General features: G+C 40.2%; 1 protein-coding gene across 3 annotated transcripts; it reads right to left on the bottom strand.

Annotated features, from left to right (window-relative positions):
- Nucleotides 1-1,833: 1,833 nt before the first annotated feature.
- On the bottom strand, nucleotides 1,834-19,202 carry BTD (biotinidase). Of its 3 annotated transcripts, none has more exons than XM_032801149.2 (4): nucleotides 18,839-19,202; nucleotides 9,220-9,455; nucleotides 8,035-8,184; nucleotides 1,834-5,599 (listed from the first exon to the last, which is right to left on the bottom strand). In XM_032801149.2, the coding sequence occupies exons 2-4, from the start codon at nucleotides 9,436-9,438 to the stop codon at nucleotides 4,418-4,420; spliced, it is 1,551 nt and encodes a 516-aa protein (XP_032657040.1). In that variant the 5' UTR covers nucleotides 9,439-9,455; nucleotides 18,839-19,202; the 3' UTR covers nucleotides 1,834-4,417. The 3 variants fall into 3 exon arrangements, with proteins under 3 accessions (XP_032657040.1, XP_032657042.1, XP_074918530.1); XM_032801151.2 differs by having other exon boundaries at nucleotides 19,146-19,188; XM_075062429.1 differs by lacking the exon at nucleotides 18,839-19,202 and having other exon boundaries at nucleotides 9,220-11,700.
- Between the last annotated feature and the right edge of the window lie 24 nt (nucleotides 19,203-19,226).

Below are 19,226 nucleotides of genomic sequence, written 5' to 3'. Positions count from 1 at the left end.
CCTGTATATGTCAACACTTGATACAGAGAACATTTTTATGTCTTTTTCTTTCTTTTTATATAAAGCTTTCTTTTTAAAACCTGTTTGAGTTTTTCTCTGGTTAAGGCTAAGGAACGAGGGGGAGGAAATCTTTGTGTTAGATTGACTAGGTTTGAACCTGCATAGCCTCTGGGTGAGGGGGAGAGACACTTGATCTCTCTGTGTTTGCATTTCAAGGACTTGAAACGGTATCCCCTAGGGCCATCCAGAGAGGAGAAGCCGGGGAGGAAATAAAGAGGAGACAAGGGGAGGGGGTTATTTCCCTTTGTTGTAGACTCAGGGCAACTGAGTCTTGGGGTCCCCCAGGGAAGGTTTGGGGAGACCAGAGTGAGACAGGCACTGTAATTCCTGTCTGGTGGCAGTGCTATCAGATCTAAGCTGGTAATTAAGCTTAGAGGAATTTATGCTAGGCACCCACATTTTGGACGCTAAGGTTCAGAATTGGAATTTATGCTTATGATAAAGGCCACCAAGCTCATTACCTTCCTGCCTTCAGAGTCTCTACAAGACCAACTTCAGAAATTAGCCAGTTAATGGCTAAGTAACTGGGAATAGTTATAAAACACATCTATATAGACACAAAACTACCAAAATATGTCCAAACACAGCCTTGACCACTTTGTTTTATATTGTCCCCTTTCATCTACCTTTTCTATGTGAATTTAACGAGGGGCAGGTAACCCATAAGTTTTTCAGAGTAGAGATTTGCCTTTTGTTTATACAACACTAAACACATTTTTGAATGCTACTGTAATATAAGTAATGGGATAGCACTGCATATGTAGGCATAAAAGAATGGTCAAACCATACTGTCAGGCTGGCTATGGATCTTAATGGCCCAGTGGTCTTTTCCTTTATGCCAGCTCCTAAGTAGCTGTGAAGGGTGGAACTGGGAACCTGTGGGAAGAAGCTGAACAATGCTGCCATATTATTTTGATATTCTGATCACATTAATAATGAGAAAATATTGTCTTCCAAAGTCGTCATGAACCTGTTGCAAAAGTCAAACACAATGAAATACCAACTTTTCAGATAGTTCTCTTGTTCTCAAATTCATCAGCCCAATAATTGTTTTCAAATGTAAATACCCTGCCTGTCTTATCCCAGAAACCCTAGCAGTTTGGATGGAATGTATAATGCAATAATTCAGCAAAACACAAATTTCTTGTTCCAGCCATAGAAAAAATTACATTGAAACAGTTCTTTAGAACTAGTATTTTTGGCAGACCAGTGGTAGCATTGTTTTATCAGAGCTTCTTTATTGGGAGAGGATTTCTTTTCCTGGGTTCAACCTCTCTATTAATCAATATCTATTTTAATATCAAAAGACACAAGCTAATAAATATTAAAATAGAAAGTGAGTCAAAACTGGATATATTTTTTCTATGCTCCTTGTGCCTGCCTTGATTAACGACTCTGCATCTTTGAATGACTAAGCAGCACCACTAAGCTTACCTGCTATCTCTCTATTTTATTCTAGTTTTTGAAACCTTTGCCTTACATGATTCATTTAAATTCCCAAATAATAGCTATTCCAACTGGTGATACTCCCCCCTTGTATTCCTCTCTATTGACGACATGTTGCTTTAACTGTCTGATCCCATAAGTTGTGTTCCAGAAATACATGCTACAATTGGGCAATAATGATATCAAGTCAGGATTCAAAAATAACGTTAATCTACAGTCAGTATTTTGTGCAAAATCAGATAGAAAAGGAATTCATTAAACAGGGCTGGTCTTTTATAAGCTGACAACAAAGGTCTTAAATATCATGGAATAATTCTTAATCACATATAAAAAAATATAAAGCCAATTAAAGAAATTGACAGCAGATCTTAACTGTAAGAGCAACAAACTCTCAAACATTTATATTTATTTGAAATAATTATTCTAATTTTAACTCTGTAAATAATAATGATGATGATGACATGGGTTTTCCTAATCTTGAACTCTACTATGGGACCAAATGTTTTTTTCCATTGCTTCGGGTAGTATCAGGTTCTCTCCTTTGGCTGGGGGAACTGAATAGTAACAACACCCATGCCGGTCATCTGAACTACAGCTCTCTCCATGCCTGAGGGGGAGAGGATGATGAAAATCCTAGTCTAAAATTTCAGTCTAGGAAACAGCATCCCGTCCCTCTGCAGTTTATGTAACGGCCTGATGTTTCTGATGATGATTTAGAAAGCAAATTTGAGGCTCCCTTTCTGTATGTGACAGGAGCAGTAAAGGACAAAAATCCTTCCACTGAGGTATTTTTTGGCTTCAGAACTGACCTTTAAAATATTACTGTGGCATGAGAGGGAAGAAGATAAAGACGAAGATATGAATTAACTACTTTGAGACAAAAGTGCAGACTCTCAAAACAATCTCTTAGCATTCTGGGTCTGACAGTGACTAAACCTAAGTGGTTCAAGCTTTCAGTGTATTCTGGTTCATTTTATGTGATGCAGAAGAGAGCTGCTGACAGTCTAGGCTTGCTTTTATTTCTTAGCAATTTCAAACCCTGGCTGAGAGAGAAATCCTTGAAGCACTTGGGTATGTCATTATAAAGACTGTAGTCTTAACAATATGCAGTCTCATGGGTGCTTCCGGCTATATTAATAGCAATGCAGTGTCATTAAATAGTCTTTTAAAAAAAAGAGTAGCCATCTTACATTCTCACCATTTTTCTCCATTAAAGCTTGAATGGAAGTACCAAATGAGCTGCTGTGCAGATTTAGGCAAGTGAAATAAAAAAAATTCACAAGTTGGCTCTCAAATGGTGAAGTGTGTGGAGTTTTATTCTCTAGGCAATTGAGAATGAATTGAATTAAACAAGATTTCCTAATTATCTCAAGATTCAAGCCAATAAGGACAACTAAGTGAATTTCCCTTCTGGTCAGGTGTTAGAGACAGGCAAAGCTCTTATTTATTTCTGAACAAACATGACAGAGTGAAGTCACGTTTTAGATCTATGAACAGTTTAAACAAACAAGATATGGTAGGGATCTGAAACATCAGTCTCTGAAGGGCAACATCTTCATGATGGTTTTAACAAGTGTCCCTGTTGTGGGCATTCAACAAGCTATGGACACTGAGACTATTCAAAGATTTGTACTGATTTTATAAATGTTAAGTGTATCTGTATGGGCTGGCTAATTACTGAATTTCTGGCTCAGCGGGAGAGCTAAAAGATTCTTCTGACAGGGACTAAAACCATTGAGGGGTAATTAATGCACATCCCTAATGAAGGTAACAAGTCTCTGGCAGTTTCATCCCCTGGGGAAATCGCTTGCTCTGGCTTGGCCTGATTCAAGAAGCCTAAGGACATAAAGGACTTTTCAGAAAGTATAAAGTAAACACCCTGACCTAAGGAGATAAGTAACTGGCATTCAAGCCAAGAACTGACATGAAACTGACCAAGAGAGACAGGCCTTGTAGAAAGGGCCTGGAATACTTCAGTCCTATCCATCTTCCACATGGAGACCCTCATGGACTGCCTCATTTGCTGCACCTGCATATAAGTTGCTTATTGTGTTTTTCTCCTTAGTGCTTGTGTTTTGAATAAACAAGCCTGTTTTATGAAAGTTGGCTGGTCACTGGTTAACCCTGTCATTGCCCCTGAGAGAACAGGACTGCAGGTGCTGAATTAGACTTACTGAGCTAATCACAGTGAATTACAAGAGTCTGCAGCCTGAGTCACTGGTCAGGAGGAAGAGCATTGCTGGTGGGTTCCGCTCTGAGAAACATGATGGCTAGAGGCCTGAAACCTAATAGTGGGGTGCTCTCAAGGAGGCTATGCAGGCGTCAGAGGTGCAGTTACCTTGGGAAATTTGGCAGGGCTGAGCAGGGATACCTCCCTCAATTTGATTTTATTACATTTTAAAACTGCTCAGTATTCTTAGTTGCCATATCAGAGTTTATTTCCCATTATATTAAGGAATGTTCTAGATTTGGTTCTCTTCTATATAAGTTCCTATGCTGTGCTCATCACTAGTATATGAGGCATCCTGACATCCTCTCCCACAGAGATTTGTGTATGTATATAGATGGACTGTTTTATTTTGGAATCTATAATGGTAATAAATTAATATAAAATACACATACATGCCCACAAACTGCTATGTTTGTTAGAGAAGGCAAGGTGAAAGAAATGGGACTTCCACTTGGAGCAGAAGGTGGTGAGATTTTTGATAGTTCTTAGTTTCTGGAGGAGTTCATTACAGTCTTGGGCACTTTGGTCAATATGTTCAAACTTGGAAGTCTAATAAGTCATGTTCTAAGCATACATAATTGAAGTCCTAAAAGGTGCGGGTATTCAGCACCTCTGAAAAGGCCATTTATTTTAGGAGCCTAGTTTGAAAATTTGGGCACTTGATTTCTGGTCAAATCTGCATTAGTCCCTCTCATACCATCGTCCATACAAAGCAGCTGTCACTAAACCAGAGGATGGTCCGCTTTTGCTCATGAAGTAGTAGTTGTTTTTCCAACCCAAGTGATCAGTGAAGTCTAGCTTCATACCAGACATAAGCAGTAGAGGAAAGATATAGGAAGTACTAAAATTTCCCCCCAGCTGAAAATCTATCAAAGCAGTGGCATCTGTGACCTCCTGCCCACAGGTGCTATAGCTGAGGCCACCACACTTCACTAAGGCACAAACCTGAACATAGTATGTGCCATGGACTGTATGAAGCCCATCAAAGACACCCAAAGCATATAATTCATCAGATATAGTAGGTCTCTGGTAACTTAAATAACAACAGAGGGTGTTGGCACAAACCTGGAGCTCCCCTTTCATTCCCCATACAAGAACCAGAGTGAAATTGTCATACATCATCTCCCTGTAAAATATCAGAGGGGCTTCTTTGTCTTCCTTTTCTGCTACCCACCAGTGGGCCTTTTGTTCCTTATTGCAAATCCGATCATCTATGGGAAGGCTTGCAAAATTGTTGTGGGGGTATTCAATGCCCTTCCCGGGTCCTGCATTGCTCTCCAGATGGGGTTCATGCTCTGGTGTCATCACGGAGATCTCTGCTACGATAAGTCTGCCATCACGACTTTCCATATCATGGTAGATGAAAGACTTTAACGGTGTGTATATGCCACTACCTGTCATACCCAATGTAGGGTGGTGGATATTAGCTGCCAAAACATTGATATTAAAAGCAGTTGCAAAAGCTTGTTGAAATTCTATAGCAGACAGGAGTGGGAGCTGGTTCATCCATGCAGTTGGATACACAACCTGCTTCACATTGTATTTCTTGATAAGGCTTACCGCAGGCTCGTAGAAGAGTATATCAAAGCAAGTGAACATGCCAAACTTGCCAGCAAAAGGTGTATCAAAAAGCACATGATCAACCTCTGGAGGCGTATTGAAAGCATATTCAAAATACAGGTTTTGTTTGCGGTATCTGGCTACCAGAGTTCCACTGGCGTCGAATACCACATCAGTATTAAACTGGTATCTCCCATCAGGTGGGCAGAGAGGATCATTATACTCACAGGGCTGCTTAGCTCCTATGTTTGCCACTAGGAACATTTTGCTTCTCAGTGCCATGCAGCTCAGTCGCTGAAGAACCTGGAGAAACAGTTTAGGAATACGTAAGCATTTCACAATGTGTGGATATTTCTTATTTTATCAAACATGGTGTATGTCAAACCTCTTGAGATTATTCACTCTGCATTTGCAAAAATATTAAGATTTCAGCATTTGTGGAAAAATTAAATAAGTGTTTGGTGAAATTGTTGACTGATTAGGGCAGGTCCTTTCTATAGAAAAGGCACATTATTTCTGACTTGAATGTCTCATGATGTCCAAAACAATTTAGAAACACTTAAATGGGGTTTTATTCACAGTATTTAGTCATTGAAGAAAAAAAAAACATTCCCTTACTTTAAGGGCCTTATTTTTCAGAAATGTCCTCCAGTTTTGTGGGTGCAATTATGTCAGCAAATAATGAGGGCCCAATGAAAGCACTTCCTTGACAGTGTAACTGATTTGTGGGTGCACTCAGCTATGAGAAGCATAATTACGAGGATCTGCATCTGCAATTGCTTGCTGGGGCAATTGGAGATTGTGTTGTGGCTCATCAGGCCCAAAATAACAGAACACTGTAAGCAACTGAAGAACACAAATCTGAACTTAGGGCAGCAGTGGATTGAACTGATAGTTCTTAGTTTTTAATTATGGAAAAATGACAGAGCAATAAAAACTAAAACTATTACTGAGATTTTTATTTCGGCCATGAAAAATTTTAAATAAATGCCCTTAATTTCATCCAGTTTGTTTCAAGAAAATACTTGGTAGTGATGCTTGTAGGAAAAGGTTTCCTTCTCGGCTGTAAGTCTTTTATTGGCCATTTTGGGGTAAACAGATGTATCCTTACAGCTTAGTTATATTTGGATTATTTATATTAATCTTTTTTCTGAACACTAAACTTCAGTAAAATACCGGTCAAAAGTTTACCTATTGCACTAAAGTTGTGTTCGATGACATGAGTAATATAATGGCTGGGAATAGAGTGAGCTACGTTTTTAGCTTGCTTTGTTCCTCTCCTTGAAGACAATAGGCCCTATTAGGCATTATCTTTAAATATAATTTTATATTTAAAGAAAAACATCTTTTGTTCCCATACGTGTATTTCAATGACTTCATCTCAAGTTTGCCCAATCTGTAAGTTTTTTTTTTTAAGTTTTCTAGCTGCCAGCCCTGCAAACTCAACATGGAATCTGAAAGTCAAGCTAGGTTCTTTCCATCTTGCATGTATCACCAGTAATAAAGATTTTGTGGGGCAAATTATGCGCTCGGTTATACCTGTAAATTCACCAGGTCTTCAAATTCTGCCTCATTAATACCTGTGCAACCCTATTAGTTCTTTGTGGTTGCACAAGAGTAACTGAAGGCAGAATCTGATGGTTCAATTGGAGCATAGTTAGTAATTCTGTTGCACATGCCAGAATAGAACACAGCGCACGTACGCTGACTCATGCTCCCTCTCTGTTGTGTTGATTCCTTCAGGGCTAACAGAAGTGAAAAGCAGCTAAAACATACTTGTGTTAACTCAAGTTGGTAGATACAACTCTGTATTCATACAAGAAGTGGACTAGTTGAGTGGGAAGATACTATTTTTATATTCGTTTTAAACTGATCTTTGTTTATTAATAGAACCAGTTTCAGAACAATTTGAGATTCTTGTGAGAGTCAGAAAATCCACTTTCCGATGTAAACTGTGGGCCAAATCCTGCTCCCTTTACCAACAGAGTAGTCCCACTGAAATCACTGGTCAGCTTCATCTTTGGTCTAACAGCATTAATTTCAGTGGCATTATACCAAGGATTGTGGCCCACTGTGGTCACTTGTGTGAATACGATCAGCAGGTTTTAACTCTATATTTGGTTATGCAACCAGTCATGTTAATCAAACCATCTGTTGTACGCAAATCTGAGTATTTTGGAGCTATTTCTGGTTATTCTGATAATGTTCTTTAGTTTTAAAAAACAGGAGTGAAGGAATGTTTAATCTAGTGTGTTAATTGCTTTCAGTAAAACCATAAATAATGAGAGTGTCTACTCTAGAGGGAAACTCTCCATGCATCTCTTACATATGACTATTGTTTTAGTCGGAATAAAAAAACAAACCATTATTAACGTGTCCTATTAAACACTGACACCAAAGTTTCACAGTTTGCTGCTTTAGAAACCCAGAGGCCACAGTAACAATTTTCACAAACTGTCTATGTGGAATCAGTTTTGCTTACTTAAGGCCACATACTGATCTTAGTTATGCTGGTATAAATTCAGAATAATTCTTTAAGGTAACACAGCTACTCCAGGGTAAATGGGGAGTGACTGGGAACAGTTTGGTCCTTATGAAATATTTTCTTGGTTACTTCTTTAAACTAGGGCTAATTACATTTTAAGAGCTCCTTGGCTCCTCCTGTTTGTTCTCCACCTGGAGTATAAATCCTCTGTTGTTCACTGCACTTGCACAGTAGGTGATTTTAATACCTATACCTCTGTATCGCTGAACAAATGTGGCTCTCTGCATGGATTCCATTTCACAGACTGGGGACATGGAACAAACTCCAAATAGGGGTAAATGGTCTCTCTAGTGAAGTTGAAGCCATGGATTCCATCTTCAGGAAAAACAATGATCTGTGCCCCCTGTAAGCAAAACAAACACATATCTTGTAGCCAAAAATGATCCAATGCTAACAAGGAAAGCAAAATGGGACCTCTTGGTGGTAAGGTGCCATACAAACAAAAGTAAAGGTTGCTTGAGTGTGTTAGGTTGACCATAGAGCGAGCATTTCTTGCCTTTTTAGGTAGCATTGTAGAAAGCATCTTAAATTATTTACTTTAAAATGTACATTAACCTATACATCAGCAGGCACCTTACATTGTGGACACAGGTCAAATTAAGAAAAAAATGGCAGTACTCATTCAAACTCTGCCCATAACGTAAGCTCTACCCATAAGTTACCAAAATAAGGCACCATTCACAGCAGATTGTGCACATATTAAAAAGGTGATTGTGTGTGTTCTCTTGGCTCACACTCAGGATGGTTGTGTCATGGCTCCACAGGGTGTACCAGAGAAGACCTTTCTGCAATCTTTCTAGGACCACACCCCTTTTAGTACAAGAGCCTGGGCCTCTGTTTCTATATAACAAAAACTGTTGAACTTCCATTCTTTTTCAAGTGTTTGCTCATGTCGATTCCACTCTAGCTGTGTGTGCATCCAACATGCACAGGTATCGAAGAAAGAAGTGAAGGAAAGGAGTAATGTTCTGTGGGGTGTTTGAATGAAGATCTAGGAAAGAGAAGAGGAGTTGTTATGACACTCCTCCCTTAAGAGGTTCTTCGATTAAGGGATCAGGTAGGTCCTGGATTCTTACAGAAAAAGATCTCTCTTCCATTTTTATTTAATAATTGTGTCTTTTTTTCCCAAAACTTGAGTACTTGAAGTTAAGCACCTTCATGAGTGGCCTTCTTTTCAGAGCCGCTGAAGTTAATAAGAGTTGCTGGCTGTTCAGGATCTCCAAAAACCAGGCCACTTGTTTAAGTGCCTAAATATACTTAATATATAGGTTTAGTTGGCTAACTTTAGGCATCCAAGTTTGAAAAGATTGTTCTCAATAATTAGAACGTGTTAGATACAACTTAAGATGGCCACTAAGCTGTGGACATATTTTCTGACCTGTTTGGCTGCAGCTATTACTTGCTCTTCATATATATATAGGTTTCTGCTCATCAACTCTAATGCAGAGCGTCGATCAGTCAGGGTTGCTGGGTTAGGATTCAGTATGGGTCGATGTTCATACACAGCAGCAACATAATGTCCTTCTCTGTGAATTTCTGCTGAGGCAACTTGATAGCAGAAAAGGAGAAGAAAAACCATACAGCAGGCTTCCAACATGACCTTTGTCAATAAATCTAGAGTGAAACAGACAAGACCAAAACATCTGAACAACAAATCATACCAGTTTAAAACTTTCATACTCTTAGCTGTGATTTATTAATAGTGACAGCTAAATTCAGACTTGCAGCAATACTGGACCTAAAGGATCCGGTCCCACCCCTCCCCAATGTTCCTGGATAAATTTGTTGTTTCTAAAATTCACATTAATCTGTTTCAGGTGACACTTCAAAGGTACCATGTTCATTTCCACTGCATTTATGTCTGCAGTAATTTCCTTACTCAGTTTCCAACCCAGCTCTCAGTGCAACTATCATTGCATTTACAGGGCTAGGTTTATGAACAAAGGAACAGATAATTCCTGAAGAATCAGACTGAGGATTTATATAATCATCCTGCACGATTTTTTTAAAAGTAGATAATGTATGTAGACCAAATCTCATTTGATTCAGTGAACTCTTTCATAAACTGCTAGGAAAAATGCTGACTGTAGCTCAGAATGATATTACTCTTTTATTACAGGCATAAAAAGAAATATGCTGCCCATAAAAACACTACATATGTTTTTTATCTCTACTCTTGGTATTCTCAAATAAAGTGTCCTTCCTCCTGTTTCCCCCAAGGAGAAAAATACAGTTTTGATGTTCTAGGTGCTAAAATATTTGCTAGTAGCAATTTGAAGGTATTACAGCAAAGTAAGTAAAACCCCAATTAGTAACTTGTGACTGCAAACCACTGAGCTCATTCTTTTCTTTTATGACATCTTTATCGTCCTGTCAAACTCCTACATCATACCCACAACAGAAGTGGAATGCAACCCAAGTGTACCTCTATTCTGAGTTCTCTCAGTAATGTATGTTCTCTAGTGTGTCTGTCACACCTACTGACCCCAAGGCTGGCAGGCAGCATAGCCTGGAAAAATGCACATAGGAACTGGAACTCTGTCAGAGCCAAGTTCTAATCTGAGTCTGCCACTAACCTGAAATATGGCCTTGGGCAAGCCACTTCACCTTTCTGGCTATCTTCTCATCTATAATGTAATGAAAACACTTAATCCTTACAGCACCCCTGTGAGGTAGGAGAGTAATTAACTAGTTAATATCTCTCCAATGCTTTTAACATGAGAAACAGTATATGAGTCATATTTGTCTCTTCATATGTTAAACTTAATAAATACAATATGGTCTGGTTGCCATCATGTTTCTGGCATTGTTAGTGATATTTGGGATTGAGCAGTGAACTTTTTTAAGCTTTAATGGGATGCAGGAGGGCCACTTGGACAATGGGTATTATACAATTGATTACTGGCATCTCTTTATCATGTTTTTTCACTGGATATTCTTCAGTTCAATGGTGAAACTTTCTACCACATTATAAACATCCCAGCACCATGGGACCCAAACCCATTGCTGAAGAAAGCTGATTCCTATCAGACACACAACTGCTAGCTGAAATAAAAGCCACTTCATTTCAAAAGAAAATTAATATGACAAACTCTCCAAAAGATGCTTCAGAATCCTCGGGGAGGGTGCTGCTGCCATTTCCCTAATATGCCATGAACTAGAGAGTGTAAAGCCAACAGTCACCAGCAATGCTTAGATTATATCCTGTTTTCATTTATAACTAAAACATATTTCTCAAATCTTCATATTTTACTTTGATAACAATGAAGTCTGACATAGCAGTTCTTTCTGTGGAGTGTAGTTGTAGCTGGGTCGGTCTCAGGATAGTAGAGAGGTAAGGGTAGAGAGAAGACATAGAGCTCTTCTTCTGTGTGGCTTGAAACCTTGCCTTGCTCACCACATAAGCTGGTCCAATAAAAGATGTTACCTCACTCACCTTGTCTCTCTCATAGTAATCCTTTATCAAGCCAACAAATACTTTGCACAAGTGCGCAGTGCCTTTTCTCCAAGGACCACTAATGAAGTGCTAAAACTTCCAGGTTGGTTCTCAGCTTAAATCAAGCCTGAAAACTTTAAATATGAAGGGCCTAATCTTGTTCTCCCTAAGAGTTTTGCCATTCAGTTCAGCAAAAGTGTGTTTGAATCCTACTACTATACTGTAAGCAACATATAAATCAGGATCATTTACTAGAACAAAATGAGAATGCTTTTAAAAATGCATTGTTGGGAAAATACAGAATTGTAGTGAATTTTTTCCAAGTAACTGAAAATATAGTTTCTGATCACTTTGATTTTTTCAGCTCTGCCACAGACTGCCTGTGTAGCATTCAAAAAAATAGAGTCTAATCCACTAAGCCCACTGAAGTCAATTGATTAAACAAGTTTTGAATGGAGCCCCACACTTCTCTTACTAAATTCTAATCTCATTTTCACTAGTGTAATATACAGTAACCTCCAACGGCTATCAGAATTTGATCCTTTTTGTCTCAATTCCCTTTGTAATACTGATGTACTTTAAAAGTGTGTTGTGAAGCTAAATTCATTAATGATGAGATCTACTGAAAAAACTGATCTGTCATTCAAATATGAAAGTAAATTTTGATTCAACCTTATTAATGGCCCTTTTATGTTGTAATTAACTTCAGTTAATGAAAAATTGAGAATTTTCTTGTTTGTGGACAATTGATGAACAGGAAAAGAGCAAACGTGGTCACGTAAGCTTTGTGATTTATTTGTTCCATCTCTATTAATGTTTGTAAAACACCTAGAGGTGCTTGTGTGGAAAGCACTACAGAAGTGCATATAATTACAGAAAGATTTTATCCCTGTACATTCGTGTATGTTGAACATTTGTTTTAAGAGACACAAGACTTCACAAAGGTCCTTTTGAGAAATTACATTAAATCACTTTTCTTCAGCAATGTTTTCATTTTGTTTAGAATACACTTCATTTATCCTATTAAACATTTCTGCATGAACACAGGTCAAATTTATTTGTTTCTCTGTATACAAATTCAGAGTTGGAAGTGTTTTGTAATTGAGGTGAATAAATTGTTGCTGCAAACTAGCTACAGTTTAATGTATAGTATTCAGGAGGACATTAGTGAGGCAAATTTGGTTTACAAGTACTGGCACAAACTATAAGGTAAGAGAAATCATTGTAAGAATAATTAATATGCTACAAGAGATATTACAGTAATTTCAAATAACATTTTAATTTGAAAATGTTACATTACATTCAATATCTTACCAGAATCAGTGTGTCCAAATTGATTAATTTAAAATACCAAATTTCTTAAATTCCAGAATGAAAAGCACCCACTTAGCACTGTGCTGTCCTTGCTTTTTGTCTACATGGCAGCTAGATCAATTTCTATGGATTAAAAATGGAAATCTTGGGAAATCCATTTTATGGGAATTTGGTAAGTGATATATTGGAGTTAAACCTGGAGTGTTACTACTATAAATTACATGTTTGCCACATTAAAAAGCTTTCACAAGTCTTCTGATCAGCATAACTATGGTATCGTAACGGTATGTCTAGACTACCCGCCGTATTGGCGGGCAGCGATCGATTTCTCACGGATTGATAGATATATCGCGTCTAGATGAGACGCGATATATCTATCTCCGAATGCACTCCCGTGGACTCCGGAACTCCACCAGCGCGAATGGCGGTAGCAGAGTCGACAGGAGGAGCCGCGGACGTCGATCCCGCGCCGTGAGGACGAGAGGTAAATCGATCTAAGATACTTCTGCTATGTGAATAGCATAGCTGAAGTCGAAGTTGCGTATCTTAGATCGATTCCCCCGCCTCCCCCCCAGTGTAGACCAGCCCTTTCTAATCCTGCAGCACCACTCTGGTAACATGTAAAGTTCACAGAAACCTTCAATTTAATTTGAGCCATATTTTTATATCATTACATGTTAAAAGCTAAAAATGTAGTTCTTTCTCTGTTAACTGCTAGGTTTAAGGTTGTCAATATCCCCACTGATAACTATTTAAAAGGATATAGTTATGTTTCCCTAAATTACATAAAGCACAATAAAAACATAGCAAAGCTTTGACCTTATTCCTAGTAGATGTTTTGGAGAGATTCACTTTTATAAAATCATTTTTTAAAAGAAATGCACAGTAATTAAACTGGCTACAAATTTTTGCACATTGTGATCAAATTTTTATTCTCTTTGAAAGAATACAGAAAACCTAAATCTATGCATATAGAGAGAAATACTCAGTAAATAGCAGATCTGTTTGCCTTAATTTCAAAATTATGAAAAAAATAGCATAGACAATAGGCCATAAAGCAAATAATGGATTTAATTCTCCACTGCCTTCTGCAGCATTTTGAATCTTTACAGAGTGGATGCAAAATGCTGCCAAATCAGAACTCTCCTATCTATTACAGCAGTGGTAGCACTTAACATTCACTTTGCAAAGTGTAAATGGCTACACAAGATATAAAGGAGGAGGAAAAAAATTGGATCCTTGCCTTTTACAGTGAAGTAACTGCAAAATGGCACCATTTTATTCAATACATGTGAGTCATACTTCTTTCCTAACAGAACCAACTTTTCTACTCTTGACATGCTTTCAGAGCCAAAACTGCTATTTAAGACGGAGATGTAGTGTAGCCTTAGTAGTTCATTAACAAAATTGTCACCCAAAGTCTAACTAAATTTTTTTTATTACTGGTGATGAAAAGAGCTGAGCTTGGATTTTCAGATGCCAGAATGAATTTGCTGCATATTTTAGAAAAATCACTTTTTGACTTGCAAACTGAGCAGATTTGACATGCAAGGCACTGACAGTAAATATGAAATCCTAAATTGCAAATTTTATAGATTCATTTTTCAGAATATAAACTGTTTAACTGGAAAATATTATAAATGTACACTTCAGCTATATTCCCACTACTTCTACTTAATATTTTGCATTTCTGTACTGCCTTCAATCAAAAGAGTTTTATAAACATTTATAGACATGAATATAGTCTCACAACCTTGTGAACTGGTAATATCCTTATATTAGCCATGAAGGAAATTGAGGCAGAGCGCAATTAAATAACTTGCTCATGGTCACACAAGTCTCCATTATATGCAAACCTCCTTCTTAAGGACCACTATGTAGCAAGACATACTATATTCAAAGTGGTAAAATGCACATTAACTTTGGTTGCTGTTATAATAATGAAATCTTTTGTTGTGAATCATAAGTAAGAGGATAAACTGTTTGACCTGTAGTGAGCAATCTTGTGTATCTCACTATAATCAGAAGGGTCAGGAATCTTTGAACCCCAATACCATTCCCCACATACATATATCCATGAATGAGAAGAAAAATGCAGAAAATATAACTGTATCATGGTGGCTTATGATGTCATCAGAATCCCAAAATATGCATAACTTTACTATGTTTTATAAAATTATTGAACAGCACAAAAAAAAGTGGTATTACTTGTTATAGCAGGGTGGTCACCCACTCCTGCCCTAAGGGGTTGGAAAAGCATTGCAGAGGGCTGGGGAAGGCAGCAAAGCCCGGCTGATTGGCGGAAGTGGCTGCAGCTGGGGCCATGCCACAAACAGACTAACTGGGCCTTATAAGAAGGCCAGGACAGCAAGAAGCTCAGGACTTTCTCTGCTTGTAGAGAGAGAGAAGGGCCTGGCTGTTAGGGAGCTGAGCAGGGTACTGGGAGTGGAGCAGAGCTGGGGGAAGGCTAGAGGAGCTGGGGAGCTCTGGTCTAGGAAAGCCCCAGACTGTGGGCCTAGCTGAGGGCCTAAGACCAGTACCGGGGCTGCAGAGGGGCATCCCAGCTATAGAGAGGCAGCAGGTCCAAAACAACCTGACCTGTGATGAGTGGAGTATACTTGAGTCTGCCCTAGGGAGTGGGGCTAGATGGTGACTGGTGGGAGCCTTACACTGAGCTGAGATGGGGTTAGTAGGTGGGCGTTCCCCTGGGTGAGGAGACCCAAAGTGTAGGGGTACTGCCAGGGGAGCAATAAACCAGAAAAGGGGCACTGGGGTCCTGGGAGGGACATGGGGACAGCGGTAAGGCAGATCACCAGCCTACAGGGGGTGCTCCAGGATGGTGGAAAAGCTAATTCCCATGGATGACCAGCAGGAGGCGCTGCAGGGGTGAGTCCACTCCCTTACACTTGTATTGCTTCTTTCTTCTACTTTGTCCTTTTCCCTCTCCCCTAAATGTGCATGCACACACATACGCAGACAATAGGTACTGCTGCCAATCAAACTAACCTGATTGTAATTACTGCTCTCTAAAAGTTGCAGCCTACAGTGGATATAAGCCCAGAAGTTAGTAGGCAAATGTGAATGTTTTCATAGATTACCACTGCTGTTTATACTGAACCATTATATGCAGTATTATCCTTAGCAAAAGGAAAAGAGACAGCTCTGTGTTTCGGTTTACAGGTTGATACAGATAAGTAAGTGAAACCTCTTCCTGGTTGTGCTGACCTAAAATTGTATTAGGTTTTCCCCATTCGTTTTTTTAGAGTCCTCTAGTCATATTACACCGGTCAAGAAAGGTGCCTACAGGCTGATGGCAAGAAAGAAGTTTCTGAACAACTTTAGAAGTAGATCCAGTGCCAAGTTTGAAAACTTTCATTAAAATACGGATAAAATGAGGTTTGATGTCTGAGTTGCTGGCACTTTTTGAAACACATTTCCAACAGATTGTAAAGAACAGTGACCGCATTGCTTGACTTTTTTCTAAATTTTAGTTTTAAAATGTTGTATCACCAAAACAGTGATGATTTAGCATTACAAAGGTAAGTAATAAAGACAATATATAAACTATTGGGCTAGTTATTAGATTTCACACCGTACCCCACCACAAAATCTAAAAATGAAAAGTGAGGTTAAAAATAAGTGATGCAACGTTATATGATGCAGATAATTTGGCTCAAGGTACTGAATTATTCTACATATTAATGTATACTATCTTGTTTTTGCATGGTGAACATAATGCCTCTGAACTAGTTATTCTAGCTGGCTACATCAAAAGTGGTCCACCTTTCTGAACAAGTCTGTAAACTAAACAATCTGAATGTAAGAAATGTGGCTTCAAAGCACCTTGTTCCTTTGTAACCCTCCTGTTCACTCCCCCATCAAACAGAGCCCACAATAACTTATTAAAGTATCATATTCTGAAGTTCTGTACAGGATGTTTTTTTATTAAGCCTCCCCTGTTTATGAAGAAATCACAACTTATTGCATGTAGATGGATACAGAACCTCAATATTTTTTTTTTGTTTTACACAAGCACCAATATTACAAATCATATCTCCTGCGTGGGGCAGGACAAGGCGTGATGGGGTCAGAATCACATAACCCAACTGAAGTCATCCTTTCACATCTTGATGCCTTCAATCCACTGGAAATCACATAGCAGTGGTTTGACAGGCAGAAAAGCAATGCAGTCTATGATACTGCAATGTATGCACCATCCTTACTGTAATTTTTACATGTTCAAGTGTATAAATTCAATTTTATGAACTCAATTCTCTATTAGTTCATAAAACTGGGGTTCTACTGCATTCCACATCTCAACCTCTGAGAAGAAATGCTGCCCTCCATGCATTTTCCATTATAACCTTTTCTTCTAGTTTATTTAGCCTTAATTCATGAACTGACTATTCAAGATATTTCTGCCAGCCACAATAAACAGCTTTCCAAATAATTATTTGTAGAAGTGCAAGTATTCACACAAGCAGTTTACAGCTATGGGGAAACAGCCAGATAAATATGACAATGCTAGTCTAGTCCCATTTGTTAGTATCCTACAAAAGCAACTTGCTTGCTTTCTAATATAGTTTGTTTAAAAACAAAACAAATCTCTGCATCTGAAATAGAAAGGCATGAAACAGAAAGACCTGAGATGGCAGAGACCTGTCATCTACTCCAGTGGTTCTCAATCAGGGGTCCAGGGCCTACTGAGTGGCCATGAACAGGTTTCTGGGGGTCCTCAAAGGAGGGCCAGCGTTAGTCGCTGGGCCCAGGGCAGAAAACCAAAGCCCCACTGCATGGGGCTGAAGTCCAGGGCCCTGAACCCTGACACCTGGGCTGAAGCCAAAGCATAGGGCCCCAGGCAACTGCCCTGCTTGCTACCCCCTAACACCAGCCCTGGCTTTTATATGCAAAAAAAGAGGAGTTGTGGCACAGGTGGGATGTGGAGTTTTATTATTGGGGGGGGGGGGGGGAGAGAGAAAGAAAAAGGTTGAGAACCCTGCTCTACTTCATCCGTGGGCCAATATAAATCTGTTCCCTATTGTACTGCTACTAGTGTGGTGTTTTGTCTAGACGTGACAAGTGAGGGACTATGAAAGTCAGCATTTCTTAAGCTACCTTATGTAATACCAACTCTTTTTATTAGTATAGAAAATAACTAGTAAATGCTGGAAAAATTTTCATTCTATAATAAGTGTCCCACAGTACTTTACAGTGAAAAAGGAGCCATGAGTGGAGATACAAGAATGGGCTGGTCTATGTACTTCTAGAACCACTAAGGCAGCGGTTCTCAAACTATGGGTCTGGACCCCAAAGTGGTCACAACCCTGTTTTAGTGGGGTCATCAGGGCTGACTTAGACTTGCTGAGGCCAAAGCCTGAGGGCTTCAGCCCTGTGTGGAGAGGCTTAGGTTATAGGCCCTCTGGCTGGGGCTGAAGCCCCTGCGCTTCAGTTTTGGCCCCTGCTACTGGGTGGTGGGGCTTGGACTTTGGCCCCCCAGCCTGAACCAAAGGGCTCAGGCTTCGCTCCCTGCTCCTGGGGTTGCATAGCAATTTTTGTTGTCAGAAGGGACTCAAAGTGTGATGAACTTTGAGAATCCCGGCACAAAGGGTATCTATGGCTACAGTTCACGCTAAGCCTGGGTCTTTGGGAACAAGCCTGAGTCCCATGCCCAGGCTTAAGTATCTACATTGCATTGTAAAGCTGGGTTTACAATTGCTGGACCTAGGGGTCTCAGTCAATTTAACACATCCATACTGCACTGCACTGAGGTGAGTCAGGCCTGCAGCAGTAGCTGCATCCGCATTGAAAATGACAGGGTCTTGGACATGAGTCAGAGTGGGACTTGAGCTCTGACCCTCCCCTCTAGCAGGGTGCTGGGACTTAGGTCCTGAGTGCTTCCTAACCCAAATCAGATTGATTTGTATGTGGACAGAAGACAGGTTTGGGCTCAAATGTGAGTCAAAAGACCAGGGTTGGTCTGCAGTGCAGACAGAGACTATAGAGCTGGACACTGGCCTAGCCACTCTTGGTCACTAAGAGTCTATCTACAGGGCAATTAAAAAACCCAGCGCACCGAGTCTCAGAGCCGGGGCGCTGACTTGGCCTTGCAGCTGGAGCCCCGACAGCCTACCCTGAGCAGTGTAGGGCAAAAGACCTTCCTCGGAGGTCCACAGGGCAATATTACAACCCTGGAGCCAGCCGCAGCCCCTCGCTGACTGCAGTGTGGACGCTCCCTCCATGGACCTACTCTGGCACGGGGTTGTTCACCTCAGGCTGTTTCTCAGCGCGGCCCCACGGCAACGGCAGAGCGGCTCCGGCTCACGGCTGCGACCAGTGACTGGCCCCGTTCGCACGGGAAACTCGGCTCCGCAGCGTGGGGTTGGCGCTCAGGCACTCGCGCCAGCCCAGCCCCTCGTCCGCCTCAGGAGCGGCCCCTCAGCTCGAGCCCGCCCCTGCTCCCTCACGGCGTCGGCTGTTGCGCTGCACGCGACCTTCTCATTGGCAAGCTTCTGCAGCGCTCGAGCTGCCCACGTTCTCACGCACGCGCCTACAACCTTTACTCCTTTACTCGCCCTCGCCCGCCGCTCCGCGTGCAGCAACAACGGGAGGGGAAGGACCCTCCCTACAGCCTCGCT

This window comes from Chelonoidis abingdonii, chromosome 2 (assembly GCF_003597395.2).
Source record: "Chelonoidis abingdonii isolate Lonesome George chromosome 2, CheloAbing_2.0, whole genome shotgun sequence".
Classification (NCBI taxonomy): Eukaryota; Metazoa; Chordata; order Testudines; family Testudinidae; genus Chelonoidis; species Chelonoidis abingdonii.
This window is presented reverse-complemented; position numbering and strand designations above follow the sequence as displayed.

Bases quoted from the DNA above. Each gene is read 5' to 3' on its own strand.
- BTD (XM_075062429.1), bottom strand. From the start codon at position 9,519: ATGAAAGTTTTAAACTGGTATGATTTGTTGTTCAGATGTTTTGGTCTT. The intron at 8,185-9,219 runs GTCAGAAAATAT...TTTTGCTTACAG, and splicing joins TAATAGCTGCAGCCAAACAG to GGGGCACAGATCATTGTTTT. The intron at 5,600-8,034 runs GTATAGGTATTA...CTGTTTCTCCAG, and splicing joins ATTTGTTCAGCGATACAGAG to GTTCTTCAGCGACTGAGCTG.